General features: G+C 39.8%; 1 protein-coding gene across 1 annotated transcript in view; it reads left to right on the forward strand.

The window, feature by feature from the left end:
- Nucleotides 1–659: 659 nt before the first annotated feature.
- Nucleotides 660–25,114, forward strand: part of MSL2 (MSL complex subunit 2) — a 28,052-nt gene continuing 3,597 nt past the window's right edge. The window contains exon 1 of the mRNA XM_081160348.1: nucleotides 660–2,013. Coding sequence (XP_081016474.1) covers nucleotides 1,872–2,013 — 142 coding nt within the window. The 5' untranslated portion in view covers nucleotides 660–1,871. The remainder of the gene's footprint in view (nucleotides 2,014–25,114) is intronic.

Consider the following 25,114-nt stretch of genomic DNA (forward strand, 5'->3'; position numbering starts at 1 on the left):
CGGCCTTCCCCGCTCGGCGCGGGTTAGCGAGCTGCGGCGGCGCCTGACATTTCCGTGGTCCAGGAGCCCAGTTCCGAGATAAAGGCCGCGAGGGCGGGACTTGGGGCTGTGCGGGGCTATTTCCTCCAGTCGTGGTCAGTCGGGGTGAGGAGCGGCTGAGTTGGAGCCAGGGCGGAGCGCCACATGGCGCGATCTAGTCGGGCCTGGGCTTTGGCGGGCGCGGAGGAAGCAGTGTAGTGCGGGAAGCCTAAGCCCGGTCCAGGGAAGGATGGGGTCAACTGACGGAGGTTTCACCACAGCCCACAAGCCCGAGGGAATCTGAGAGCGCGTGGGGGTGGGGGCGGAGAGAGCGGAAGGCTCTCATAGAGCATGCTCTGTTCTGAGTGCCGTCATCGGAGAGCTGGGCATGCGCAATGAACCCAGGGTGGGTTGGCAGCGGGAGGGGCTGGCGAGAGCTGGTCGATGTGTTTATCCGGTTTTCTGGGTGGGCGGTCAAAGCGCACGCGTAAAGGGCGAAAGGCGGTGGAGCTGGGTAGTGGAATGCGCACGCGCTCAGCGAGCCGGTAGCTCTGGGAGGGTGTGGAGGGGGCTCTTGGAGGAGAAGCAAGGGAAAAGGGAAGCGAAGGGAAAGGAAAGGGCGGGGGGAGGGGTGAGAGTGTGCTCTGCGCATGCGTGTGAGCGCCAGCGAGGACGGCGGCGGGGGAGTCTCGGGGATGACAGTGGCTTTGCCCGTTGGGGTAACGGTCGTCGTCTTCGGCAGGGCTTGGGGCACCGCACAGCCCGCGGGATCCACTAAGGTCGCAGCAACCCGGGCCCTACCGAGCTAGAGTGGCGCGTGGAGTCGGGGTGAGGGCGGCGAGGCACGGGGGGAGGGGCCTGCGGCGGGGCCTGCTCTGCGCTGGGCGGCGGCGGGGCCTGGCTGTGTGAGCGCTCGCTGGCGGGCTCCGTGGGCGGCGGCGGCCGTCGCGCTTGGCGGAGGCGGTGTCCGTATGTGCAGCGGGGAGAAGATGGCCGGGCAGTGAGGGGCGGCGCTTGCGCCTGGTGACCTCGGAGTGAGCGACTGAGGAGCGAGGGGCGCCGCCGCGGCCCGACCGGGCCTGCTCCCCGCCCCCTCCCGCCGCTGGTCGGCCGCCGCCGGCCCGCGCACTTCCTCCCCGGCCCTCCTCTATCGGCTGCGGGACGGACTTTCCCGCGTACACACCTCAGGGAACAGCGGGGCTGTAACCGCCGGGGCGGAGAGCCAGGCACTGTCGGGCTCCGCGTCCGATATGGAGAGAGTGGCGGCGGCCTCGGCCAGCCGCAACAGCAACATTCGTAGCCGCTGCGGCTTCGTGCACTAGATCGAGGAAGCTGACGCCGGAGCTGTCGTCCTTGCTGTCGCCGCTGCCTCCGCGCCCGGCGCTGTGATGGAGTAGGGGCCCTGCAGCCGGTGAGAAGCGTGCCCGCCCCTTGGACCGGGCCGGGGCCTGCTCCCGCCCAGCTCGACCTGAGGAGATACCTCCGCGTCCGGAGATGCAGCTGGAGCGAAGGCCGCCCGCGGAGCCGCGGGGCTAGACTGAACTGAGTCGCGGCCCGAGCGTCGAAGCCGCCACGTTCTGCGCCCCGCGGCCGCCCGGGACAAACTCGAACGCTGGTTTCTCTGTTTTTTGGTCTGCAAGTCTCAGGGACGGAGGAGGGGCGCCAAGGCCCCATGTGTGGGAGGATTGCTTCAGCCTCGCAAACTTGCACGGATTTTGGTTTCTACTTTGGCCAGTGGTTCTGCTCAGATTTCCTCCGAATTGTTGCAAATTCGCCATTGTTCCCTGGCTGCTCACAAAGTTGGATCCGGAATTTTTTTTCAACCGGGAGCCAACGGTGTCGAAGTGTCTGCAATGAACCCCGTGAATGCTACTGCTCTCTACATTTCCGCGAGCCGCTTAGTGCTCAACTACGACCCCGGAGACCCCAAGGCGTTTACCGAGATTAACAGGCTCTTGCCTTACTTCCGACAGTCCCTCTCGTGCTGTGTTTGCGGTGAGACGCTTTTTATTGTTCCCTTTTGAGGCTTGTTTTTTAAAAAAAAATCATCTGGGCAATGGTATTCGACGACATGATAGTTGTTTGTATTAAGCTTTTGTTATTTGTGCAGTAGTATACAATCATTAGTTTCGAAACTCGCCAAAGGACTTTCGTCCGGCTTTTCAGAAAGACAGAACCGTTCGTTCGAAACTGTTTACTTCGCCTTAGGTCAGTTCCTTAGCATTTCTGGAGATGGTTTTTTAAACGACGTGAAATACGCATGCATCCTGCCGCTTTTTTTTTTTTTTTTAAACCTTCGGTACAAGAGTTGATTTAATACCTGCCTTAGTTAAATCTGGTTAAAACATGTACATGTGGCGTGTTTGCATTTCCTCAAACTGGTGTTATATGTGGGTGCTGGTATAATGTGACGCGCCCACAGCTAGTTAACTCGGTGCGGAACTTTCCCCCAGGTTCTTCCACAAGTGCTTTGACATACAGTAAACAGTGAGCCAGGGAATACTTGATGGGGTACTAAGTGCTTTTAAGCTAGTGGGATTTTTACAGGATTACGTTTCTTACTATGTGGCTTTAACGTATTGTGGCCTGGCAGGGGTTATTTTAGGGATTTTTTGTTAAAAAATATTAATTTGTGCTGGGGAAGATATTTTCAGATTATTTTTGAGAAATGCAAAAGTTGTCTAATAAATGGAAATGTCTCGAAAGTGATCATTTGGATTAACTGTGCACGTATAATTATTACAAAAAAGAAAAAGCCCCCACGAAACTAGACGAAAACGTTAATACAAAGGAAAGGGCAACTGACCCCAAAAAAGCATATTTTTATTCAGCCAAAAATTTTGAGGTTTTGATCCACTCACTTGTTTAGTCAGAACTTGAGAAATTTAGGCATTTCAGGCTTTCACATGGTCTTAAGTTAGATAAAAGGAGTAATTTTGTGACTGTATTCATTTGAGATTCATTCTGCATTTACTGTATAGCTCTGGGTCATGGCACTGGAGTGCAGAAGGGGTGAAGATTGTGGTTTTTTGCACACCAGGTACTTAATCTCATAAAAATTTAAGTAACTGTGTTAGAATGTGATTAAGTTCTACTGTGACTGGTGACACTTAACACCTTTATAGAGAAGCACTTGCCCTGGGCAAATCACTTAACTGCCCTGGGCCTTAGTTTCTTAATATAAAAAAATGAGAGTTTTGGGCTAGATTCAAAATTTCTTTTGTGCTTAAATTTTGCTAATGTAAGCATAAGAATTTGATTGGTTTCAAGATACCCTCTTACCCCATTCCCAATTTTTATGGAGTGCTTTTTTTATTCTTAACAGCTTTTGATAGTTTGTGGACTGAGGAAATGGAGCTGCCATATCTTCCTTCTCTACAAACCTTTTTTTGGGGAGTTTGGGGGAATTGCTGTGGTGATGATCATGGAGATGATGTAGGGGAAAGAGAGGACATAGGCAGCCCACCACCCTGGCCTGCTAGATAGAACAGTAGTAGAGAATGATGTCAATATCCAGGTAACACTTGAAGATTTGGTAAGTCTCATTCTTACTAGGTGGATGGGATTTAGCTCTCTAAGGGGGACTTGGTAGTTTTGAATTGCGTAGATGCTTGGATTTTAAGTTCTTATAAATAGCTTCTGGATAGTTTTGATCTAATTGCCCAGATTCTAACCTGGATTTTTAAAAAATGACATTAAAGATAAAACTACAGCCCTAGCAGATTTGGCTCCATGGTTAGAGCATCAACCCTCGGCCTGAAGGCTCAGGTTCGATTCTGATCAAGCGCGCACTACCTCAGTTGGAGGCTCGGTCCGGGCACGTGCGGGAGACAACCAATTGATGTGTCTCTTTCACATTGATGCTTCTCCCTATCTCTGCCCCTTCCACTCTCTTTGAAAAGCAGTGGAAAAAATATCCTTGGGTGAGGATTAAAAAAAAAAGATAAAAATATATTTAAAAAGCCCTCAACTGTAGCGCTTTTTTATTTTAAACCAGTATTGGCAACACAAGGGGAATTTTTCTGACAGTGGAGCTTTGTAATTATTCCTTCATGTTCAGCTTCCCTCCCCACCATCCTATGGAAAAGATTTGTGGATTCTACTTCCTTATAACTGAGTAGTTCACATAAAATTTCAGCAGTCTGGATGTAGCTTCAGCCCCCCCCCCCATGTAGTCTGTGGTTATCAACAGATAGGAAAAAATCAGTTATTTGAAGTGAGATCCAGCATTTAATACACTTTGTATCAGGTGCTACCCTAGACTCTTTCTTAGTTGAAAAACATAATAAACTCATTCAAATTACTAGGGCATGTGCAGTCTTCTTTCATGACGATAATATGTAAAGGTAAAGTATAATTCTGTCTTGGTGCTGTAAATAGGGAGTTTGTTTCAACAGGCCCTCCAACATCTGATCCAATCCTACTTTTTCAGCCTATATTCAACCGTCTCTTACATAATTGCTCTGCTTCAGCCAAGTTGATGTTTTTGCATTTTAAAACATACATACATGCTTTGTATTTTCTTCCTCTTTTCCCAGTAAAAAGTTATCTCTGTCCTTTGAACCTCTGTAACCCTTTGTTCCAGTCATAGGCACTTAAAACTTTCAGTGCAGTTTTTTTGTTGTTTTATTTTTTTGTCAGTGCACTTTTTATATCTAATTCTTCTGATACATTAGGGAAAATAACTATTTTTTTGTGCATTTCTGTGTTCCTCCTGCCTTATCCTTTCTCTCCTATCCAGTGACTTACATGTAGGTGTTTATGAGGCTAGGAAGAAAGTGAGAGGAGGTGATGGAGGGAAAGTAAAAGGCTTACAAACTGCAGTTAGGTTCAAATCTTGGTTCTTCTAATTTTGTGTAGATAAGTTACTTTAACTTTTTGCCTCAACTTCCTTTATCTACAAAAGGGTGATGATTATACCTTCAAGTTTGTTCTTCCAGATTATATTATATGTGGGTTTATTTTTAAGTGGGGAAAACGTTTTGATCCCATGAGAACAAGTCTATGAACTTGGTGTCTGGCACATATTATGTGCTTAATATCCCACTCTCGTGCACAAGTAGAGAGAGGGAGGAGGAGGAGGTGAGAGAAGAGACTGAACTGTCTGGTCAATTAATGTCACCCTAAGACTATTCTCTGGAGCTACACATTTTGCTTACTCTTTGAAATGTTAATTAGCTTATTATCACTGTTTTTCAGTTGCCTTGTAAATATTTACACCTTCTGAAGCTTCTAGTGAATGGGATAGCAACGCTCCAGGGAATTACTGTACTTCTAGGCCACAGAAACAGAAATTACTGTGGGTATTACTTTTTGTGTCAGTTTTCCCCCCTTTCTCTAAATATTGGGACATGCTTTATCACTTACTAGGAAGTATAATTTCTTTTCTTTTAATGGCATGGAACTTGATAAATTCTGTCCTAGGGATTTAAAATTTTTCATTAAACTTGTAAGTCCTCAAATGATATAACAGGTTTGATGTGTAGAATCCAATCCTGTTAGAGTTGGAAGGACGTGTTGAATGGAAAACTTTTACTCTCAGATATTTGGGGTCCTGTAAACTAATCAAGATCAAATCTCTACTCAGGCACATGAATATTTTCTTGGTGTTTTTATTTTTATTTATTTTTTAATCCTTACCCAAGGATTTTTTTCCATTGCTTTTTAGAGAGAGTGGAAGGGGGGGGGGAGAGAGTGAGAGAGACATTGACTGATTGCCTCCTCAAAGTCCCCAGACTGGGGCCAGGGATCGAGCCTGCAACCAAGGTATGTGCCCTTGGCCAAAATTCAACCTGGGACCCTTCAGTCCGCAGACCGACACTCTAACCACTTAGCCAAACCGGCTAGGGCCATTTTAATCATTAAGTATACAATTCAGTAATGTTAAGTATATTTGTATTGTTGTGAAACAGATTTCCAGAATTTTTTCATCTTGAACATCCGAAACTCTATACTCATCAACCAGTCACCCATTTCTTCCTTCCCATCAATCCCTACAACTACCATTCTTTCTGTCTTTGACTTCTCTAGGTACCTCATATAAGTAGAATCATATAGTATTTCTCTTTTTGTTGACTGGCTTATTTCACTTAGCATTCTGTCCTCAAGGTTCATCCGTGTTGTAGCCCATAACAGGATTTCATTCTTCATTAAGGCCTAATAATAATCTATTGTATGTATATGTTATACTTAGTTAATCTACTCATCCAGGATGGACATATGAGTTGCTTCTACCTCTTTGCTATTGTGAATAGTGTTGCTAGGAGCATCACAATGTAAATAACTCTTAAGAGACCCTGCTTTTGATTCTTTTGGGTATATACCCAGAAGTGGGACACCTAGGTCCTATGGTCTTCTATTTATAATTTTTTGAGAAACCTCTATACTGTTTCCACAGTGGTTGCACCATTTTTTACTCCTACCAACAGATTAAGGGTTTAAATTCTTCACATCCTTGACAATACTTGTATTTTCTGTTTTTGTTTTTTTTTAGTTTTGATAGCCATTCTAATGAGAGAAAGGTGATACCTCATTGTGACTTTGATTTGCATTTCTGTAGTGATTAGTGACGTTGATCAGATGCTCATTGGTCATTTTTATATCCTCTTTGAAGAATCACTGTCTTTTTTTTTTCCTCACCTGAGGATATGCTTATTGATTGTAGAGAGAGGGGAAGAGAAAGAGAGAGAGAGAGAGAGAGAGAGAGAACATCGATTGGTTGGCTTCTGCACGTGCCCTGACTGGGGAATGAACCTCCAACCTTAGGTATGTGCCCCTATTGAGTATCAAACCTGTACCCTTGCGGTAGACAGGACAATACTCCCAATCAACTGAGCCACACTGGACAGGGCGAATCACAATAATTTTTTATCTTGAAACCTTATTTCACTCATTACATCTTTATTAATCCCCTGTGATAAGTGTTGGAATAAAAAATGAATAAGACACATGGCCCTTACCTATATGTTGCTTAGTGTTATGGGGAAGACAGATAAGTAAACCAGCAATTATTAGAGGCACTTAATATTATACCAAATCTCAAGCATCATAATAGAACCATTTATAAGTTAACTTTATTGCCCATGTAAAAATTTTAGAAATTAGCCATAAGTGAATTATTTCCCTTCATATAATTCGTTATTGAGTAGCTGTTCAACATTTAAGTAAACCTGGTTAGTGTTAAAGCAGAGTTTGGTTTACCAGTTTTTTTGGGGGGGGCACTTAAGGTCTTCTGTTCTCTCTGATATGGGAAGAATTCTTTAGGGAGCATTTATTTAATGGGCTGTTAAGGAAGAGCAGTAGTTAGTAATTTGCCTGTTAGATACATTTCTTGTCTTCCACTCATTTATTTAACTGTGTTTTTTTCCCTAAGAAAAATCTCCTTTTTACAGTTTCCTCTTTTAGTATTGTAAAAATTAATTCTAAAAAGTTAATAATACTAGTTTGAATAATGGTTCAAGGCAGGCTTTATGGTACCATAGTATTAGGCAGGAGAAACTTTCAGTCTAGTGAGAGCTAGGAAGTATGGGGCTTGGAGTGGGACCAAGAGGAATAGTGAAGTTAGTTGTTCATTTTCCATAAGGTTTGAGGGAGGGAACAGTTGGTTTGTTGAGGCTGTAGAAAATCAAGTTTTTCTCCATGAAGGGGAAAGACCCCTTACCCTATAGTTTCTACGCAGGGGCCTTTTGTGTGGGGAGCTTTATGCCAGGCTAAGGAATTTGAATTTATTTTGTAGATTTATTTTTTTATTTTTTTTTAAATCCTTACCCGAGGATATTTTTTTCATTGCTTTTCAGAGAGAGTGGAAGGGAGAAAGAGAGAGAGAGAAACATCTGTGTGAGGGGGAGACATCTATTGTTGTCTCCCGCATGCACCCCCACAGGGGCTAGGGATCGAGCCTGCAGCCAAGGTACGTGTCCGTGGCCAGAATCGAACCCTGGACCCTTCAGTCTGCAGGCCGATGGGCTAACCACTGTGCCAAACTAGCTAGGGCTTTCTTCTTTTTTCAAAGTGTTCTAGCCTTGGCTGGGTAGCTCTGTTAGAGCATTGTCCCAATACAACAAGGTTGCAGGTTCCATCCTGGTCAGGATACATAGAAGAATCAACCAGTGAATGCATAAATAAGTGAAACAACAAAACTGATGTTCTCTCTTTCTCTCCCTTCCCCCCTCTCCTCTGAAATTGATAAAATTTAAAAAAAGACTTGTTCTCTAAGCTGCCAAAATCAGATCATCTAAAGGGATTGTTAAAATTCAGATTCCCAGTTATCACATCAGACTGATTGAATTGGAATTTCTTTGGGCAGGGTCTTGTAATCTGCATTCACCCCTCCCTCCCATCTTGACATGGGGCAGGGGATTTACAAATCACTGTTGTAAGCATTTGAGAAATGACATTTTAAGTAGGAGAGTGATGTAATTGAAATTCTGTTTTAGAAAAGATTGATTTGATTTAGGGGTAGAATATGGGATTGATTACTGAATAGTGGTGGCAGTGATAAGGGAACAACATAGATAATGCTAAGGGAAATTTTTGTCTTGCTTATGGTTCTCATAACACTTTAATTCTTTGATGCGTACTGTATGTATACTTTGTCATGGTTTGGTATATTTCACTATGAATAAATTAAATGAGATATTTCCTAGTCTAAGATTTATAAAAATATGTAGCACAGTGCTTTCACATAGTATATACTTGATAAAATGTACTGAATTATATTTAGGAACTGACAGAACCTAGCAGTTTAATACAGATGCATGGGAAAAATTGGAGTCAAAGGTTCATACCAGAAATGAAGTCAGGAAGGACATTGATTTTGGAAGGACATGAAGAATTTAGATAGGCTGGTTTGAAATAATGTAAGGACAGGCCAATTAAAATATTCTTCAGGGATTTAGCAGTTTGGTATGGGATTTTGTGAGAGGTCAGGTGGTTAGGAGAGGTTGCAGTTACGATAGGAATTAGAGCAGATCAGGTGTAGGCCTGAGGAGAATGAAGAGAAGGCTGAGACAATATTGAATAATGTGATGGTGGTTAGGGGTTGGGTTAATGAGGAAATATTGAAAATATGATTAGGAAAGGATAAAAAAATAGTCTAAAATTTTGTATGCCCTTCCCTGGAAACTTTGATTTTAAAATAAATTTATATACTATTCGATATAGTAAAACAACATATCTTCTGAATCTTGGGGTTGTGGTTTTCAGTGTCTCAAATTAATTTGAGCATCCAGTTCTCCTTTCTTTGCCTTCCTTGTTTTTTTCATTTGTGTGTGTATGTGCATATGCGAGCACTCATATTGATAACATCAATAAGCATGCCTTCATTAGTTGGTTAATGCCTTATTGCATTGGCTTCTCTCAGTTTACACAGCCCTCAGAGTCCACTTAGCTACTTTTATGTATGATTCATTTAAATTTGTTTTTGTGAGTTCTGATGTACTTTCTAAATTTTATCTTTTATTTTAAAACGTGGTATTTCGCCCAGCCGGGTGTGGCTCAGCGGTTGAGCGTTGACCTAGGATCCAGGCAATCGGGGTTCGATTCCCAGTCAGGGCACATGCCTGGGTTGCGGGCTCGATCAATGACTCTCTCATCATTGATGTTTCTATCTATCTCTCTCCCTCTCCTTTCCTCTCTCTGAAATCAATAAAGATATATTTTTTTAAAAAAAAGTGGTATTTCAAAATTCTTACACAAATTTCTCTTACATTTTTCTGTGTCTAACAATCACTTATGACTTCTTATCCATTTAATTTCTGTTACTCTGCCTTTTCTCTTTTGAAGATTATTATTTTTTTGTTTCCTTGTCAGGAAATTAATTTAGACTTTTTTTCACCTTCATTACTGTATATCTGGCTATTTTATCATCTTTTTTTTTGTTCTGACTCAGTCCATAATATTTTAGCAGAATTGCTTTCATTCATTACCCTTTACTCCAGAGATATTCTTGAATCTTTGAAGAGTTGGAATATCTGGTTTTCTCAAGCTGTTTTAATCTAGTTTTATATCCAGTGTATTTTTTGTGTGCTGACTTAAGTTGTCAGTAAACATTTGTCTATTTTCTTTGTTATAACCTACAGAAAATGTGCACTTAAAATGTTGTCTGGTCTAAAACTTGGAAATCAGTTATGTTTTCTGGCAAAGTTGAGTGGTTTAAAAATTCTTTATGCAATATTTAAAGGGATACCTAAAGTGGGGGTAGGCAGTCTAGGGTATAACAACCTAAGGACTTTTGACCCCCTACCAACCCTCCCAAATGTCTTTGCCTTGACGTTTAAATCCCTGCCTGATGTTCTGATATCTAAGACTCTGGCCATATATAATATAGGAATGTAGGGTTAGAAAGAGGCATTCCAATTCAGGCATCCTTGTGATGGATTTCTGAATCCCCTCTACAGTTAATCAGTGAGTTGTCCAGCCTGTGACTGAACAAATTAAGGATCTGACATAGGATGTATGTCATAACTATGTCATATTTACCAGAAGCTGTGGGCTGACTCAGGGATCTCTATATGGTATCAATGAGCTTACCAGCTCAATTTTTACATAGGACTTACAAGGAAGATAATACTAGGTTATTCTTCATGATGAGAACTTATAAAGCCTTGGGCAGAAAGGATCATATATCATACAGCTGTTTCTTCACATCAAATAATCCTTTCTGTGATATTCTTGAAAGTTCATCCAAGCCTTTTCTGAATATCTCTGGGTTAGGGAGCTAAATTCTACTCTGCAAATTCGACAACTTTTCAAAAAGAACTTTGTTTAGGAAAGTTGGTTTCTTTAGAAAGTTCTTGCTTTCAGTTTACCCAAGTCTCCTTTTTTACAGTTGTCTCCTGCTGATTGTGTGTGTGTGTGTGTGTGTGTGCGCGCACGCACGCACGCACACCCGTCCGTCCTCTGGAACAATTCAGAAAGGCTTTGATAAACTTTTACCTTTACAGCTGACGGAAGACAGTTTTCATCTTCCCTGAGAAGATAGGCATCACTAGGTTACCTGTCCTGGAAGTGTTCTGGTCTCAGTTTCTTCTAAAAGTGTGTACTTTTGTGTCCATGTCCACAGTTTTTTAGATGTTACCAGATGGGATTGTCTGATGACTTGAACAAATTATTTAGTTTCTCTTAGTTTCATTTAATTGAACTAGAGCAGAAATTTGGTAGTGAATTTGGCCCCCAGGCATTTTTTTTTAGCTTGATCAAAAATTTACAGAATTTGTTGGTCAGAATTTTAAAATCTAGCCTTCACATAAAAAATCCAGACTTTAGGCACCGCCTAGAAAATTGTAAGGTTTGGCAACAGTAGGTGTACATTCCCTCATGGCATGGCATCATTGACTGTAGGTGAGAGGTGGCTTTTCCCTTTCGGGGTGGAGATAATTAAGCCCTTTGCAGTTTGCCCTTGGATCCCTCCCAGCCTTTGTCACTGGTGTGTGTGTGTGTGTTTTGTTTTTTTAAACTTGACCTGCATGCTCCTCTTGACACTGCGACTTGCAATCCTCAGAAGTAGAAAATTTTGTAAGGTCTCATGCTCTAGACACTGTTTTGAACCATAGAATTCTGTTATTGGGATCTTGAGTTATTTTGTGAACCCTTCTTACCTGGATAAAAATCAGGATTGCTTTTACTTATTTGGCAGTTGTTGGTTCACAGTGTTTCTGGTCAGCTAAAACATTTTCATGAGTTGCTTGTTAGTATGCAAATCTTCTCTCTTTTTACTGATTTTCTATTAGTTTTGTCCATTTTTGAGAGGTGTTGAAATCTATAATTTTGGTTTTGTCATTTTCTTTTTGGAGTTTTATCAGTTTTTGCTTCATGCATTTTGAACGTCTGTTATTGCTAAGTGTATAAAACAATTTTGAACACGTGGAATATAGTTGTAATAATTTTAATTTTTAATATTCTGTTCTAATTCATCTATCATTTCTAGGTTGTTGCTGTTTGGTTTTTCTGCTTTTTCTGGGTGATATTTTCCTGCTTCTTTGCATGCCTCATTGATTTTGATTGAATGCCGGATATTGTGACTTTACATTGTCTGTAAAATTTTACCTTGTTGATAGACATTTTTGTACTGTAAGTATTTTTGAACTTTGTTTTTGGGACCAGGTTATGTTGCTTGGAGACAGTTTGATCCTTTTGAGGCTTTAGTTTTTATTAGGTGGGACCAAAGCAGCATTTAGGGGCTAATTTTTCTGCACTACTGAGCAAGAATTTTCTGACTCTTCTGCCTGATGCCTTGTAAATTATGCTTCTCATTCTAGGTGTTGGGATTAGGAATTATTCTGCTGCCTCTGAATTATATTGGGATTTTCACTTTGCTCCTTTCCTGGGGGTTCTTTGTTTAGGCTGGGGTAGTTTCCTCATGTGCATGTGCTAATCGATACTTAACTGAAGATCTGAAAGGGACCTTGTCTAAATTTCTGGACCTCTTTCTCTATGCAGTTCTCTCATCTCTAGTACTCTGCCCTGAAAAGTCCAGCTGCCTTAGTCACCCAATTCTGTCTTCTCAATTTAGGGAGACCACTAGGTTTTGTCCGGGCTCTCCTTCCTTGTGCTGCAGCCTAAAAATGATCTACAAGCAGTAAATTGGGGCTGTTGTGGGGCTTAGCTTGTTTGTTTCCCATCTCAGGGATCACTGTTCTATGCTCTCTGTTGCCCAATATCTGAAAACCATTGTTTTGTCCAGTTTTTTTGTTGTTTCAGGTGGGAGAGTAAATCTCATAATTCCGTTTTGTCTAGAAGCAGAGTCAGATTATATTCTAAACCTGTGCTGTCCCATACAGTAGCCACTAGCTGCTGTGACATATTTAATTTTATTTAATTTTAAACTTTTTAACCATACACATTCTTGGGCAGAATCTCCAGACATCAGTTATTTCTGGAGTAGGCCACATAGCTGATTCTAATACTAACCCCTGGATGAGAGTAGTGCTGTGCTGTCTTGGTATATTCCTCATGTGAGGTTAATAAGTACACTTAAAAAAAAAGTGTGCCAGTAAATTTAAGCAATGCCATACTAATCAAGTTTCTTGACAGCTGTAGTGTTCAGCTTTAAAACACTGATATATTTTGGGATGACTCTCTAAGAGGGTATTAAAGCAAACCTGTAAATGCTTTCTGGTTCAGTGAACACCAGTTTGGGATATTTGGATCTAGATTTATTTTGATTTGATTAAATGTTTGTTCAGCTATGAATCAAGTTAATTGTGCCTAATTGACCAGCCCTTATTGTCTTATTGGTAATAATTTAATGAGACTATCATTGCTTTGTGAAAATATGAAAATAATAAAATATTACATAAGTGCTCTGTAACCACAAGACACTCCATAAAGGGCTACCCTCCATAATTATTAAGATAAGCATCTGGCATTTTAAAAAAATTCTTACTAGAATATGAAATGAGGCATCTCGAGTTTGAATATGTTGTGGGTCTGAGGTGGTATACATCATTCATTTAATAATCTATGGTGAGTGTTTGGTTTTTTAGTTTATAATGGTAGCTGACTGAAGAAGCTTACCTTATATGAACAGTTGATATCACCAAGAGTACTAGAAAGTATTTTTAATAGTTTTAGGTTAACCAAAGACATAAAAATTAAAGAAACTCTAAAGTTTAACCATTCAGATGTTTGGTAAACAGCTTGGCTTGAGTAACATTTATACTTTTTAAAGTTTCAGTGTTTATTAATTTTCATTTCTCAGCAAACTAGTGGTATTCCTTTTCCCAAACTGGAAACATAGATTTTTGTGTCTTTTTTTCATCCTTCACTCTCCCGGCATACATATTTAGTTATGACTGGTTTTCCAGTATATAATAGTAATTAGTTATTTAAAGTGATGTAATGTACTTTAAAATAATTGCTTGGTCAAGTGGTTGAATAATGTATCACTGTTTTTAGTGATTAATGCAGATCTATCATGTTATTCCCTTTCTTAGTTTTTATAAAATGCGTATTTTTCTGTTATGATTATTTGTGCTAGATATTTTAAAGGAAAGTTTACAGGCCTTGGAATCCAGGTGATCAGGGGATAATGGTGGTTTGGGGCATAGCTGCTTAAATATTTAGAGAAGTACTAATTTCTTTGAAACCTTAATTTGTCATTTGGACCTGTTGATTTTTTGAGGCATGTATTTGCTTTTTGGTTTGCTACTAATAAACTTGTGTGGAAGTTTAAAGGAATATATTTTAGGGCTGCTCAATCTAAAATTTGAGGAAGAAAAACAGACCTGGGTTATGAAGCCCTACCAAAAGGAAAATGGTGCTGTATTCTTAGGAGGGTTCCTTCATCTCAGATTCATTTTTCTTTGACTTGAACTTACTATTATAGTAGCACTCATACTCATGAAATTTGCCTAATGGAAAGATTTTTAAGAGGTTTAGATTTCAGCACATATCCTCAAAATTTGTATTGGGCACAGGTTTTACAAGACTAAAAACAAGCTTAAAAAGAAGGGTTTTAATTGTCCAAAAATAGTTAATTTGTTTGTGCCCATTTGGTGACACATGATCTTTCTGTGGTGGTGTCATTTTTGTTCTTAGCTGAGTCCAGATTATTTCCATGTGTATATGTATATAGGAGATATCTTACTAGTTATTGTTTGAAAACATATTTTATTTTGGAATGTAATTTTGGTTCTGAAATTCAGAGATATAAAAAAGGTTGGAAACTCCCTTGTTAAATGGCAGTGGCAGGTTAGCCCAGTGCTTGGCATTCAGCTGGGCCCCAGAAATTAAGCGATTGAGGAAAGAGAAATGTTTTCTTTTTTTTTAAAAAAAAAAAATATATATCTTTATTGATTTCAGAGAGAGGAAAGGAGAGGGAGAGAGAGAGATAGAAACATCAATGATGGTGAGAGTCATTGATCGGCTGCCTCCTGCACGCTCCCCTCGAGCCCGCAACCCCGGCATGTGCCCTGACCAGGAATCGAATCCCAATCACCTGGATCCTAGCCGGGCAGAGAAATATTTTCTTAAATGAAGATAGCCTAAACAATGAACTCTTCTTTTGGAAAAGGTGGAGAATGGGAATATCTAGATCAGTAGATTGGATTGCTGAAGGATTATTGTTCGGGCCCTGTGTCAGGCTTTTGGCATCAGTAGAAGTTTATTTTCCCACTCTCTATGTGCCTTAATATTGCTGTTGGAGACTGAAATCTAGGCAGAATGGATTATGACTCAGATTCAGTATAGTTATTCTCTTATCACAAGAATAGGGTGTATGTATATATTGGGGTTGATCAGCATCAGTTTATTGCAACAGCTAGAAAAAAGTCGTAGCAGTAAGATGAATAAGTAATGTTAACTAAAATGACATCACTTACGAAAACGAGCTCATCCTAATCATGTGTTTAAGAATGTATATATTTACTTGTTTTACACATATACATTATAAATGTGTACACATTTAGTGCACACGTACAGTCTTACAGTCTTTAGTTAAGATTTCTGATGCTGTAAATTCTTAGGCTGGTATGTAGACTGAGTCTTTTTTGTTGGACTCTTTACAAAGAATATGGTACAATGCTATAGTATACATGTTCAATTAAAACATTTAAGATAAACTTTAAAAATTGTCGTTGTGTGTAGAGAATCCAGGCAGGCCTCTTGCAGGTTCAGTTTCTGTGCAGTAAAGGTTTCCTGACCTTCACAAAACTATTACTGAGCATCCATCCTCCACTTCCTTTCACTCTTCCTGCCCAACTCACTATCCATTATTGCCAGTACCCGTGGCTTTTTCTTTCCCCCCAAAAGGTTTTAAATCTTTTCATTAATTATTGCTTCTGCTATGGCCCAATTTCAGCCATTCTTTTTCATAAGTGGAAAGAAGCTAAAATTGTCTCAGTGGATGCTGTGGACGTAATAGCAGAGGTAGGGATGGTGTCGGATAACTAGAAAGAATACTAGAAATAACTAGAAAGAATACTCAGCTTCTATTTCTCATTGCTAGTAACTAGCTATGTAATCTTATGAACGTCCCTCTTGATTTAAATCTCACCATGGAACTAGTTGCTTTCCAGGGTCACTCTCAATTCTAATGTGCTTTTTATGATTTATTCATTGTACACTCATATTAAGTGCTGGCTTATGTGCCAACACTGGTTTAAAGATACAGAGATAAATAAGTTTCTGGCCCCGAGTAAGTGAATGGTGACAGTATGGTGTGATAAGTGCTGTTACAGGAGAATGTGCATAGTGCTTTTTGAACAAACTTGGGGCAGGAATTAAGGAAGGCTTCCTCTTGGAGGTCATATTTGAGTTGATTCTTACAGAATAAACAGCTTACCATGCAAGGAAGGAAGAAGGACATTCCGGGAAGAGCAAATCACAGAGGAATGAGTAAGCGTTGCATGTTTTAGAGTGGTCAGTGGTAGGTGACAGTGGAGAATAGAGTTTGTGGAGAAAGATTAATGGTACTAAATATTTGGGTGGGAGTTAGATGGGGGCTAGATTCTGAAAGGCCTTACATTATTCTAAAGGACTTAATTTTCTTGGTTACTGGGAGTGTTGCTGGGGCTGTCAGACCTCCCTGGAAATTTTCCTTGGTGGAAGAGAGTCACTTACCCAAGCTCATATCCCCTTCCTGAGAGTAGCCTATGTCCAAAGACCAGTCCATTAAAGACCTGACTCCCTTGCTTAACACAGGACAACCCTGAAGAGCCATCCTAACCTACCTTCAGAGCTCCCTATGGGGTCATCCTCTGCCCCTTTCTTACTCCCTTGATAAACTTTCAGCACATTAACCTCTCCTAAGAGTTTGAGTGCTAGGAACCTAATTTTCAACACTGATGAACCTTAAAATTTCTTTTGATTTGTAATAGATTTGCTATACTTTAAAAGACTTAACATCTTCCAGTTATTCATGTTTATGAGAAATGTCCAGGTAAATGTTGAAAAATTAGAATCATGTAATATAATGAAAGGAAATGGTTAATTTGTACAGTGCCAAAAATTCATCATTAGGACATGTTTGGGGATGGAGCAAAAAGAATACCTACTCAAACATGTTGAACAAAGATCTTCACATTTAATTGGCCTCTTTTCTCATCATTCATTGTTAAGTGTTTCTGTTGTTTCATATTTATTACCTTTTGTAAATTAACCCTTTGCGGTCGTTTGTCTACTCTCAGCCACCAAAGCTTTTTTACCGTTCCGGTCGTATGTCTGCTCTCAGCCACCACAGCAAGGAACCGTACGAATCTTAACTCTATTCATTCATGTATCAGTTCATAATTTCTCTGAAAGCTCTTAATTCCGACCAGTACGACACCCATGTCAAAATTTAATACGACCGCAAAGGGTTAAAGGTTGTCTCCCACCCCAAACCGTTTGAGACCAGGCTCACACGTTTTTATTGACTTTCTTAACTCTACTTGAGAAAATTTTAAATATGGGAAGATTCTTTCTTTCTTTTCCTCCCTCCCTCCCTCCCTCCCCCCCTCCCTCCCTCCCCCCCTCCCCCCCTCCCTCCCTCCCCCCTCCCTCCCCCCCTCCCTCCCCCCCCCTCCCTCCCCCCCTCCCTCCCCCCCTCCCTCCCCCCTCCCTCCCCCCTCCCCTCCCCTCCCCTCCCCTCCCCTCCCCTCCCCTCCCCTCCCCTCCCCTCCCCTCCCCTCCCCTCCCCTCCCCTCCCCTCCCCTCCCCTCCCCTCCCCTCCCTTTCTATTTATTTATTCTTTATTGATTTCAGAGAGAGGAAAGGAGGAGAGAGAGAGAGATAGAAACATCAATGAATGAGAGAGTCATCACTGATCGGCTGCCTCCTGCACGCCCCCGACTGGGGATTGAGCCCGCAACCCCGGGCATGTGCCCTGACCAGGAACTGAACTGTGATCTCCTGGATCCTAGGTGGATGCTCAACCGCTGAGCCACGCCTGGCTGGGCAGATTTTTCTTTTTCAAGTCCTCACCGGAGGATGTTTTTACCATTGCTTTTCAGAGAGAGTGGAAGGGGGAGGGAGAGAGAGACATCAATTGGTTGCCTTCTGCACACACCTTGACCTGGACTGGGGATTGAGCCTGCAACCGAGGTACATGCCGTTGGCTGGAATCGAATCTGCGACTCTTCAGTCTGAGGGCCGATCCTTTAACCACTGAGCCAAACTGGCTAAGGCCAGGCAAGATTTTTTTTCTCTTTTGGTCCTAATTGTAGAGAATGGAAACATCTGAAGTATATTTGAAACAAACATAGTTAGATTGAGTCTTTATTAAAAAAAAAGTCTCGCCCCAATGTTGCAGCAAGTATTTGCCTAGCAGAACACAATACTACATTCCTGATAAAAATATTTGAAGATTTTCCGTCTGCAACATTTGAGAGTGCCTTTCCAAGATCAAGTGTGCCGCTTGTCATCATTCAATCAAGTGTTTTGTCATTGCTTAAGCTACCATCCTTTCACGGATCCAAAAGCTTCAGAGCAGTGTGATTTGGTTGGTAACAGAATTCTTTTTGCTGTTAATAACCAACCCCCCCCCCCTTTCTTTTATATTTCTTTCTGTATATTTGACTATAGATATACTTAGGTGGTCAGTAAAGATACCTGGGCCAATTGGAAAAGAACAGCTGGAAAAAGTAAATTATTTTATGCAATAGCAGTTGCTGAGGAAATTGGTGTTAGAACCAATAGCCTAAGTTAACCTGGAAAAAGTCCTATTTAAAAACTCTAGCCTGGCTGGGCACGCCTCAGAGGTTGAGCATCGGCCTGTGATCCAGGAGACTGAGGTTCGATTCCCAGTCAGGGCACATGCCCGGGTTGTGGCTCGATCCCCAGTGTGTGGGGTGTGCAGGAAGCAGCCGATCAATGACTCATCATTGATGTTTCTACCTCTCTCTCCCTCTTCCTTCCTCCCTCTCTGAAATCAATAGAGATATTAAAAAAAAAAAGAACTCTATTTTTTTTTAGCATTTTAAGATAATTAGTTCTACTTTTTTTTTAAGCTTCTTTACTTTAGTAATGATTTTAAGAGAATCTCATGTAATGTAATTATTCCATTTTAGCAAGTGAAGTTTTGTCACTTTAATCCTTTCCTCCTCTTGCATTAGAGCTCTATTTCTGGTAGCTTTTTGTTTTCTAATTATTTTTGATGTGAGTCCATTTGCTGGGAAGCAAATTTAGGCTGTGATGGAAAGCTTATTTTATTGAGTTAGTATGTTGAAATGTGTCTTTTATGATACCTCTTTTGTTTCATGTTGCTTGCATTATCAGCAAAAGCAGAAAACTGCTTCCTGTTTTTTGTAGGATGCCACATATTTTACAGTTGTTGGGGGTCTATACTGTTTTTATTTTTCTCTTTCACTGTTTTGATAAAACTGCTTGAGGTGCTATTACAGAGATTTTTTTTTTTTCTTTCTAGATGTTTTTTCATATGTTCCATATATCTAAGTATTAAAGATTTGAGTCGTCTTGTGGATTTCTTGACTGTTTAACATTTCAGTTTCCAAGAATGCTTCTTGGAGAAAGGTTATGATGCTTTTAATCATTAACCATGACCTGTCTTTGTGTATTTTTTACTTTCTGATAGTGGCATTTCAGGATGATGTTCATGTGAGTCTCGGTTAACTTTTCCTGATACTCAAGTGTCATCTCAGCAACAACAAATAAGGTTTATGTAAAATTACTTGCATGATTTGAGGTTTTTGTTTTAAAAAATTATTTTAGAGAGGGAGGGAGGGGGAAAAAAGAAAGAGAGAAAGATTGATTTGTTGTTCCACTTACTTATGCATTCATTGGTTGATTCTTGTTATGTGCCCTGACTTGGGATTGAACTCGCAACCTTGGCCCATCGGATTGATGGTCAAACCAACTGAGCTACCAGGGCCTGATTTGAGGTTTTTGATTAGGCAATCCTTGTTGCTGTCATAGAAGCATTACCAGAAGGAGGAGTTCTTGAGATACTTAAATTCCTTAAACCATTTTCCATTTTTATAAATTTTTATTTTACTGAAATTATTGTCATTGGAATTATTTCTTCTCCATGTAAACTTTAAAATGACGGTTTGATTCTTCAGTTTTTTTGTTATTGTTCATGTCTAATTTGTCCATATTTCATTTTAACCTATGGTAGCTTTTGCCATTGCAGATTTTATTTTATGATCATTACTAGTGCTAGGTCCGGTGTCCACAAGATTATTTTTTAGTCATTAATAAATTTTGTTAAGTATTTTAGCCATTGATTTTATTTTTTCTTGTGCTCCCTTTCTGCACCCCCTAAACTTAATTTCATATTTATGAGAAAAATTTACACAGGTAATAAGTATGAAATAGCAGAAACACTAATAATGAATGATAGTGGGAGAGAAGAGTCCAATTAAATGTGAAGATCTTCGTTCAGCATGTTTGAGAAGGTATTCTTTTTGTTCCATCCCAAAACATGTCCTAATGATGATTTTTTTTTTTCTGAATCTGGTCGAAATATTAGTGGGGTTAAACACCATTACTGTTGAAATGGCAAATCAAAAGGTCTTGCTTCAGAAGTAATTAAGACGTAATTTACTTGGTAGTCTGCATGTCAACATAAAATTTATAGTATGTTCACCTTTACTAATGGTATTTTGGAGTAAACATTATCAGTTGCGTTGTTCAAAATTGGGATCAGTTATGTATTTAGAAGCGTTTGCCCAGAGACTTAACGGTGTCCTTGTTGTTTGCTTACGCTAAGGAAGAGTGCCTATCCCTTGTATGGAGAAAGGGGCCAGCTGATTTGAGACCTAGTTACAGTTATTTTGGTGCTGTTTGTCTCGCTCTCAAACTTAAGCTATGTATGTACATCTTGATGTTGGCAGTGATTCTCATCAGGGGTAGGGATGAGGTGCATGGTAGCCAATCCAAGTGTTAGCTTTGGTATATTAATAGGGTAAAGTGGTGATTTGAATGATCTATGTTAAATCTGTTTAATAAAAGGAAAGCTTTATGGTTAAAAGTCATGTTTATTGAGAAAAGTGTAATTTATAAAATGCCTTTTTAATGGTTGAATTTTAAAGCCCTGATTTTCTTTATTCTTTTGTGTAATGAACTCAGACATTTGAGCATTTTAGATATTTTAATTCCATTGCATTTATGAATGCTCAGATTTTTCTCCTCTGGCCCGTGGAAACCTCTGCAGGTTTCCTCCCAAGACCCTTAACACTGTCCTGATCTTTGATAGTTTCCTTGCATTCTGGCATAACAAGGTAATCAAAACCCATATTGTCTAGTTTATGTCACAGATCTGGAATCAGCCATATGTCCAATTGAACAGGAGATTGCTTTTCAGTATCATTATCTGAGTTCATTGCTACTGGGGTTGGTCCCTTGCTTCCAAGCCTTTTCAGTGTATAGTGCTAGGAAATATGAAGGTGAAAACTTCAGTTCATACTGATCAATTGAAATTCAGGATTTTCTGCATTTAACTTTTTCTTTTTTTATTGAATTAATTGGAGTGACATTGGTTAAGTATAGGTTTCAAGTGTACAGTTCTATAATACATCATCTATATATTGTACTGTGTGTTCACCACCTAGTCATCTCCTTTTGTCACCATTTATCCCCTTTACCCTCTTCTACCTCCCCACACCCCGCTTTCCCTCTGGTAATCACCATATTAACTTTTTCTATCTTACGACTTTCTCCCACTTAAAAAAAAAAAAAAGATTCTCAAGGACATCAACATTTACTCTATCCCAAACAGACGCCAACACTTGTAACTGTCAGCACTGCCACCAACAATATGATTACTGAAAACAAAAAAGAGGATGCAAGGATTAGAGTCAGTATTCTGTTATTAAGTTATTTAAAGTAGTTAATCTCTGAATGGTTGTACCATCAATTTGATGTAAAATTACAGTTACTTGTTTTCCTTTTGCTTTCGATTTTGAAGGATTTTCTTTAAAATGCTGTAGTCGAATCCTATCCCTGTTCACTTCACTTTGCTCAGTCTTTCCTTCCCAGTTTCTAAAGATACTATATTTTTATTGATATTTTAGAGAGAAAGGAAGGGTGAGAGAGAATCATCGATGTGAAAGAGAAACATTGATTATCTACCTCCCGTATGCAACCTGGGCATGTGTCCTGACTGGGAATCGAAGCAGGACGATGCTGTTCAACCAACTCAGCCACACCAGCCAGGGCAGATAACATTTTTTTAAGTGCATACATACATATCCCTAAGCCCTTCCTTAGATTGAGTGAAGGGTACTCTAAGGGATTCCTGCATTGGGTAGAAGGTTGGACTTACTAACTACTGGGTCCTTGTGTTACTGCATAGCCAACACCATGATATGATGCTAAAACATTTTCATCACCCTCAAAAAGTACCATGGTGTCCATTTACAGTTAATCTCCGCTCACACTCCCAGCCTTAGGCAACCAGTATTTCTGCTTTTCTGTCATTTCTAGACATTTTATATAAATGGGATAATATAGTAATGTATTTGGCATCTGGCTTCTTTCACTTAGCATAATGTTTTTGAAGTTCATCATGTTTTGGCATGTACCAATAGTTTGTTCTTTTAATTGCTAAACAGTATTCTATTATATGAATATACTACATTTTGTTTACTCACTGGTTGATGGACATTTGGACTGTCTCCAGTTTTTGTCTATTATGAATAATGCTTCTATGCATATTCACATACATCTCTTTGAATGGAAATATATTTTCATTTCTCTTTAAGTAGGTTCTTAGAAGTAGAATTGCTGGTTTGTATGGTAAATGTATGTTTAACTTTTTAAAAAACTACCAGCTGTTTTCCAATATGATTTATCCTTTTACATTCACACTGATAATATAGAAGGGCTCCAGTTTCTCCACATCTTTGCCAGATCTTGCTATTGTTTGTCATTTTGAATTTGTGTACTCTAATAGATGTGTAGCAGTATGCCATTGGTTTTTACTTAATAACTAATGATATTAAGCACATTTTATGTGCTTATTAGACATTTGCATATATTCTTTGGTGAAATGTTTATTCAAGTCTTTTGCTTACTTTAAAAATTGTGTTTGTCTCAAAATTGATTTGTAGAAAGTCTAAAAAAAATGTAAGTCCTTTATCAGATATATGATTTGCAAATATTTTTTCCCCAGTCTGTAGATTACCTTTTCATTTTCTTAATGGTATTTTTTGAAGCACATTTACATTTTCTGGAAATCCATTTATAGTTATTTTCCCTTTTGTGGATTGTGCACTTGATGCCACATCTAACGCTTTGCTCAACCCAGAGTCATGATTTTTTTCTGAGTTTTCTTCTAGGAGTTTAGCTTTTACATTTAGATGTCTGTGGTCCATTTTGAGTTAATATATGTGTATGTTGTAAGTTAAGGACTCAGGGTTTTTTGTTTTTGCAATTGGATTTCGAATTATCCTACACATTATGTTGAAAATACTCTTTTCTCTATTGAGTTACCTGGGCAGTCTTGTCACACAAATCAGTTGACCATAATGTGAGACTTTCTTTATGGACTGTATTCTGGTCCATTGATTTATATGCCTATCCTTTTGTCATTACCACACTGTCTTGATGATTGTGGTTTTATGAAAAATTTCGAAATTTGGTAGCGTAAGTCCTCCAACTTTTTCTTCTTTTTCAAAATTGTTTTGGCTATCCTAGGTCCTCTCTGTTTCCATGTGAATTTTAGAATCTGTCAGTTTCTTTTTTTAAAAAACCACCTGGGTTTCTTTCTTAAGAGGATTACATTGAATTTATAGATCAGTTTGGGGAGAATTGCCATCTTATTTGAGGCCTTTGTGTAACATGGGCTTGTGCAACCTCAGGCTAGTAAGAGCTGAACTGTTTGCCCTCCCCACTGGCCAGCCTCTGAGAAGTCACTTCCAATGATAATTTCCCTGGGCCTGTTCATCACCAGCCTTAAGTGGAATGACCCCCTTTCCATCACAGCTGCTTCTAGCCCTTACAGGGTAACACTAATGGAGCTGGGTGTTAGGGGTGACCTGGGCGGCTCTAGACCTGAACACCATAGATTCCTACTAGCCTTACTTGAAATCCAGTAGTTTTTCAAACATAAATGCTTCTCAGATGGTTTTATGCCATTGGTTGTGAAAAATGTGTCTTTTTGTCAAAAATTTTCAGGTTTCTAGTTGCTTCTAAGGTAGAGGACTTGCTGATTTAGATGGAAGTACCTCTCTTCTATACCTGAGTCTTAAATTATGTACTGTGTATGAGAAAACAGGTGCTGCTGTGAGTTAATTACTAACCATTTGTTCTGAATTGGGAACCAAGGAGCAGTTACTTCTTTGTGGGGGAATAAGCGTGGAAATATGGCCCGATCTAGTTGTTTTTCCCTTCCTGGTTCGTAGGTATAGGTCATTTATAATTCAGGACTGATACCAAGTCAGGGGGATCACTTTTACTTTTATATTTATATTGGTGTACCTAGGACCATGGTCATTTTGTATTCTGTAAGAAGAATTTGAGCCAAGTATTTTGCAATATTTTTTTAAATTGTCCTTGTATTTTGGTTTTCTGTAGGAAATTTGAGTTTAGTAGTACTCCCTTTTTGCTTCTAATAAATAGACATCATCTTTTTCATCATAACTAGGTTTTGATCTTCTCTTTCCTTAGTTTATTATTAGTATCTATATAATAAAATGATTTGAAATTATCTTTTTTTCTGGGAAGATGCCTTTGTACTAATTAATACCCTCAAACTATGTTTAATGAGGGCAGGAGGTCTCTTTTGCTCATATCTTTTTCCCATTGTCTAACACAAAATAAACAATATGGGCCCTGGCCGGGAGCGTAGTTGGTTAGAGCAGTGTCATGATACGCCATGGTTGGGGATTTGAACCCCGGTCAGGGTATGTACAAGAATTAACCAATGACTGCATAAATAAGTAGAACAATAAATATCTCTCTCTCCTTTCCTTTCTTTAAAATCAGTAAAAAAAGAAAACAACAACATGATTTTGCTCAGTTACATTAGGTTGAGGCCCAAGGGTTTTGAGCCTAGTTTGTGCTTTTGGTGACTGATCTTTACCTCTGCAGCCTTAGCAGAAAAGTATAAGAAAGTGGACCAGAACATACTGTTTGGGGAAGAACACAGAATTGAGGAAGATTCTGGTTTAAGATGAATAGGGAATATGGCATGAAAGTAAAGTGAAGTGAGCTACTT

This window comes from Miniopterus schreibersii (genome assembly GCF_964146895.1).
Source record: "Miniopterus schreibersii genome assembly, chromosome: 15".
NCBI lineage: Eukaryota > Metazoa > Chordata > Mammalia > Chiroptera > Miniopteridae > Miniopterus > Miniopterus schreibersii.